This window comes from Sipha flava, unplaced genomic scaffold (assembly GCF_003268045.1).
Source record: "Sipha flava isolate LNK unplaced genomic scaffold, YSA_version1 247_pilon_pilon, whole genome shotgun sequence".
In the NCBI taxonomy this organism is placed as follows: Eukaryota; Metazoa; Arthropoda; class Insecta; order Hemiptera; family Aphididae; genus Sipha; species Sipha flava.
Window position 1 is genome coordinate 915,779 of NW_020272895.1, and position 6,063 is coordinate 921,841.

Sequence of the window (6,063 nt, forward strand, 5' to 3'; positions counted from 1 at the left end):
GTGTGTGTGTGTGTGTGTGTGTGTGTGTGTGTGTGTGTGTGTGTGTAGTTTGTACCGTCGTTTTGTCGGACATTCAGTGTTTTCAACGAAGTGGATTCGATAACATTACACTCAGATGTAAAATATTATTTATTGTTGTCTAAATTTCTATAAATATACATAGGTTTAAAGTTGGGCGTCCTATTGAGCTATTGGATTAGTATCGAAAAACACGTTTTCTTATCTCCAGCATATCAGTCAACGTTTAAATCTCCATCATCACTTGTACTCGCACCCATTAGTTCTGCGCCAGGCGTTGAATAACCCACGATAAAGTGTTAAAATTATCAACCACGACTATTTTATTCAATATAAAAGATTTTCATATAGTATAGTTGTAATTCTTTTGAATTCAATTTTTCATAGATTTGTTAAAAAAATAATAGTGTTTATATTATTGTTTTCGTTTCAAATTATATGATTGTAGTATTGCAATTTTTGTATAATATAATACTATGACTAATAGAACAGTATCTTTAAATAAAGAGCTGAGTGTGGTATCGATCTGTGATAGTGGTAACATGTTGACGAGTAAAAGTAAGTAAAACCCCCTTAAAAAGGAATCTTTTTTTTATTTTTTTGTGGATCATTGAATGGTCTTTACTTAAATTATCTCGCGCGCTAGTCTTTACTTCTCATACCCAACTATAAACCAAAAAAATAAATTGTTAATTGATCATTATGTGTTTCAGGTGGAGTTAAAACTGTTAGTCGCGAAAGTGCGCAACCATACAAACCTGTAGTACCTAGAGAGTTGGCCCAGGATTTTGCCCGTCCGGCCAGATTAGATATATTATTAGATATGCCGCCAGTTTCCAGAGAAACGCAGATCAAACATGCATGGAACGCGGACGATAGGTCTTTAAATATATTTGTTAAGGTAATAAATTGTGCCAAATTCATAAAATAATTTAATTTTAATTGTGTCTAAATATATTATAACCCATGGTTTTTTTTGTTGTTTAGGAAGAAGATAAATTGACATTCCATAGGCATCCTGTAGCACAAAGTACGGACTGCATTAGAGGCAAGACTGGATTAACCAAAGGTCTGCATATGTGGGAAGTAAACTGGTCGACCAGGCAACGCGGTACGCATGCAGTGGTCGGAGTTGCCACACAAGATGCACCTCTACATTCGGTCGGTTACCAGAGTTTAGTGGGAAGCAATGACCAGTCATGGGGCTGGGATTTAGGGCGTAACAAATTATACCACGATTCAAAAAGCTATGATGGCATTACTTATCCGGCCTTGCTCAAGCCAGATGAAACATTTATAGTGCCAGATAAATTTTTAGGTATGCGTCTAATTACATCTGTAGCATATGTATGCATGCTACATTGCCATTTTATCACCATTACTTGCTAACTATCTTATTTTATTTACAGTTGTTTTGGACATGGATGAGGGTACTCTATCCTTCGTTGTAGATGGCCAGTATTTGGGTGTAGCGTTTAGAGGCCTTAAGGGGCGGAAATTATTCCCAATTGTCAGTGCTGTCTGGGGGCATTGTGAAATTACTATGAAATACATTGGCGGATTAGATCGTAAGTATTCAACTGTTTATTATTTTAAAAATATCATCAGAAATTCATAGTTAATTAAATACTATTATCTTTTTAGCTGAACCATTACCGCTGATGGACCTATGTAGAAGAGTCATTAGGCAAAGAATTGGTAAACCAAACATAGAAGACCGCATCATGACCTTAGATCTGCCGCAGTCTTTACGTATTTACTTAATATACCGGGACAGAAGATAACAGGTCTAACAGATGCGCTGAAAATATGATCAACAGATCTCAAACGTCGATCCGATTCCTGCCCTACTAATCTGTCATATTCCCAACTCTTGTCAGACAACCATCTCGCCCATCTCCAATCACCCGTAATCTCCTCTACCTCAGGCCAGTAACCGCAATGTTCGCCTAACTAGTCTCCTCCCTCGTGATTCCCTCATCTAAGTTGTATCCCTAGAAGTCCCCTACCCAATCCATGTAAATAATACTCGATGCAACACCCCCCCCTATCCCTATTAAATTACACAAACACAAAACTTTAAGTAACGACTGATGTATCAAGTGTCAAGATAGTTTTTTTTTTTTAATATATTAATTAATTTAAGGTTTAGGAAAAAAAATTAAATATTCTGTACAAAGTCATAAAATTACCCATTTGGTATTATAAGAGGAATAAGCGCAACATGAATACCGCGTATAATTTCCATCTTGTGAATTATATATTATTCTTTTTTTTTTCTAATTATTATTATTAAAATTAATTTCTATCCTGGTTTACTTGTACTATATTATACGCGCGTGTTAAGGACAATGAAATTTTTTTTACCAGTTTTTGACTAATTATTTGTATATAACTACAAGTTACATGTTTTTTTTTCCTCGTCATTGTTTTTATATCACAAATAAATTATGTTTTGTAACTGAAATATTCTTGGTATATTATATTCAAATACTGTTTAATATTATATTTTTTTTTTCTTTTTTTTTTTTTTGTGGAAACAAATCTTTATTCACTTTCTTTATGCGAGTTGAAAATAGTTTTTCATTTATTATTATGATTATTTTTTTTAATTGTTAAATAGAAAAAATAAAAATGTTATTGTTTCGCATAATTTGCGCCCCCTTTTCCCCAAATCAATTTATCAAGATGACACAACTTTATTGTTCTGTTTGAAAAAACAACCCTATGAAAATACATTTAAAAATTTCAAAACAACAAATGTAGACTAATATTTAATTTATGTATGAAACGTTTGTAAATAATTTAATACATTTTGTTTATTTTTATTATTATTTTTTTTTTTTAACGATAAATTTGTTGGTTGACAGCAAAACTCGTTTTGTGATAGATACGACTAAGTAAAATATAATATATATTTTTCTTTTACATTTCAGTTTCTCTTAAAAATAAACCGATTGATATGTAAATAAATTTTTTCTGTGTAACTGTTTGCAACAATAAGTACGAGACAATATTCAGATATATAAAACAATATTTTCTAAGAATAAAATTTCGCATAATGATATTGTTACCATATTATTTAATGTTCAGGTTTTACACAATGTTTTTTTTTTATTTTTTATTTTTAATAAACATTTACTTAGGCACATGTTTTAGTTTAAATTTGTATGCGTTTGTTTAGCCAGTTGGCAGATTTTTGAGTGTTGATTTCTGCAGTTAATATCTTCTTTTTTGATTAAAAGAAAACAAAAACTAAAACAATAATTAGCCTTAAATGTATATTTTGTAAAAGATAATTTCGGAAAATGTGCAAGAGGTTTTTTTTTTTATTATTATTATTATTATTATTATTATTATTATCGATTATATTATACTTGTCAAGAAGTGTTACTGTCAAGTAAACTAATTAATATCAAGAAGTGTGTTTTTTGTTTTATTTGTTGTCTATCTATATACTAACAAAAATTACCTTTTGGCCCTTATAATCATTTTAATATTTTATTAACATTTACCACTGTTATATCAAATGGTGTCTCATTACACATGAGTTACAAAATAGTAACACCTCATTATTTTCCCCTAAAAATAAGTAATTTAAAATCATATATGTAGGATTATTTTAAATTTCACTTAAAATCTGAATTATTGTAAAGAAATTAATTTTATATTTAGATATCAAACATTGTCTTACATAGTAGTGAGCTCAGGTTGTTCATCTGTGTATCTTGAATGCAAGACTGAAACTTTTTATGCTACATTACATATATTTTATTTTCATTCATTTTTTAACAGAGTTTTAGGTTGTTTTAAAAACTGATAGTTCCAAAAAGGTTAGAAAAACGTATAAACATAATCTTTAAATTATGTATTTTGATAATTTTAAAGTTCTTAAGTTCGTATGCTATTCATTGAATTTTACGAAAAATAAAACTATTAAATGGGAATGGATTTTAAATATCGAGATATAAATTGTTAGGGACCCCCCCTCCCGAAAATAAGCCACTGGTATACTCTATAACAGGCATGTTAAACACGTGGCCTGCAGCTAATTTTTTTGTGGTCCGCGAATACCAATATTAATGGACAGAATAAATGTAAAAATAATAGTAAAAAAAATTATAAAATATTAAATTTTTGCTGTAACTAACTTAGATTCTTAAAGAATGGTATATTTGGTATACATTTATATGCCTAATATTCTTATAAACTAATTAAATGAATTTTATTGATGGTTTAGTATGTAAATATAAAATATGTTTAAATGCAGCCCACGTAATAAACTATTCAATATATTTTGAGTTGCCTGTTCTATAGAAACCTCACTGATTTTATAACGTAAAAGTAATGAAGAATAGATAAAAAGAAAACAAAAAATACGTATGAAATATACTTATTTTAAGTGCTACCTGGTCTACCACCAATGTTGGTGCATTTAAATATCGAATTGGGCGTTATAAATGAATAGTGATGTTTTTTAGAATAAAACGGTGTCATAGGCTCTGTGTGAAAAATAAGTAACTGACCGCAGTAAGCCCTCTCATGCGTTTTCTTGCTGTGTCAAATATTACGCAGCTGTGTAAAGGTATGTTTATTTATTTATTTATTTTTATTAAATATAATATGCCGTCTAAACATAGTGTTAGGTACATCTTTTTTCTAAACTTTGTTATTGTAAAAATAAATTGTGATTACTAATACATAAGGATGATAATTTGTATGTTGTTTAACAATATCGCACATGTAAATGTTATCACTATGTTGATGACCTAAAAAACACAAAAATGTATTTATAAATAATAATTTTTATTAGAGATATAGGTGTGTGAAAATGGGTAATGAATTATAATATTAATTAAACAATAGTATACATTAACATTTTTTAAGCATTATATAAAATAAATAAAAAATTATATTAAAAATATGTTCCACAATAATAATATTAAAATTAATTTTACACAAATGTACAAATTTTCTTTAAAATCTAAAATTAGAATACTCTGTATCAAGGGAATATGAAACAAATGTTTTGCTAAGATATATCTGTATAGAATCAAAGGAAAAAAATTGCAAAATTCATCAACATACTCTAACCCTAACTCCTATACCCTAATTCTAGTTATCGCTTAATTTCTGCGATGAATACTGCGATCACGCTCCACGTCATTGTCCAAAAAAAAAAAAAAACAAGTACACGGGATCCAAGGCCAATCGACAACCAGTTAATCGTTCGATTCGATTGCCGCCCATTGGATATCAAAACATAATGCGGCGAAAAGTTAAAAAATAAAAAACGACCCGTTGCGCTCGCACCACGTGCAACGTATTGGTTAGTGTAACTGTGACTGAGTAGACTTGCGTGGTGCGCGGCCGTACACTTATCCGATAATCGAACAATTAACTTTATTACGACGTCGTGTTGTACGATCATCCGTCAGACCTTCGACCCGTTAATTGGGAATAGATGATTTCGTGCACGGGAATGATTGATATAATTGATAAATTAATTATTGCGTTATGATCGCTCGATACACGTTTTGATGCGTGTAATGTTATTGTACTCACAACTGCGGAGTGGAGACGCTTGAGCCTGAAGGTTTTTTTTTTCATTTTTTTATTGCTCAATCCATGCAAAAGGTGAGTAACTACGTCTAGTTAATTAGACGAATTTAATTTGTGACACGAGCAACGTTTACGGGGAATGCACTCTCAGCTGAGCCACCCGATCGTGTAATCATTGGAGTAGGATTACAATACCTAGTAGGAAGACAAATATCTCTGATCAAATTTATTTTGAGTCTTCTGGGTGCGGTTTCTATAGAGTAATTCTGAAGAAAGTTATTTTATTAAAGAGTGAGGATGATATGAGCTAAGACTAAAGGAACATTTGTGTAGTGAGATTTTGCTAACTGATAGAATAGGGGCGTATTTAGACTTTTTTCTAGGGGGGTGGGCTACTCAAATTTTTTCTTTAATTGGTAATATTTAAATCAAGTGAATCCTTAATACTTGTGATTTTTTTTTTTTAATCTAATGCCGGATCCA

The 6,063-nt window shown here is 30.5% G+C and overlaps 1 protein-coding gene across 4 annotated transcripts in view; it reads left to right on the forward strand.

The window, feature by feature from the left end:
• Positions 1-2,090, forward strand: part of LOC112684257 (protein gustavus) — a 47,468-nt gene extending 45,378 nt beyond the window's left edge. For 3 of the 4 annotated variants that reach the window (XM_025555679.1, XM_025555676.1, XM_025555678.1), the window contains exons 4-7: positions 732-919; positions 1,006-1,336; positions 1,428-1,586; positions 1,663-2,090. In XM_025555679.1, coding sequence (XP_025411464.1) covers positions 732-919; positions 1,006-1,336; positions 1,428-1,586; positions 1,663-1,802 — 818 coding nt within the window. In that variant the 3' untranslated portion in view covers positions 1,803-2,090. The remainder of the gene's footprint in view (positions 1-731; positions 920-1,005; positions 1,337-1,427; positions 1,587-1,662) is intronic. The other variant, XM_025555677.1, reaches the window with a different exon arrangement.
• The last annotated feature ends 3,973 nt before the right edge of the window (positions 2,091-6,063 follow it).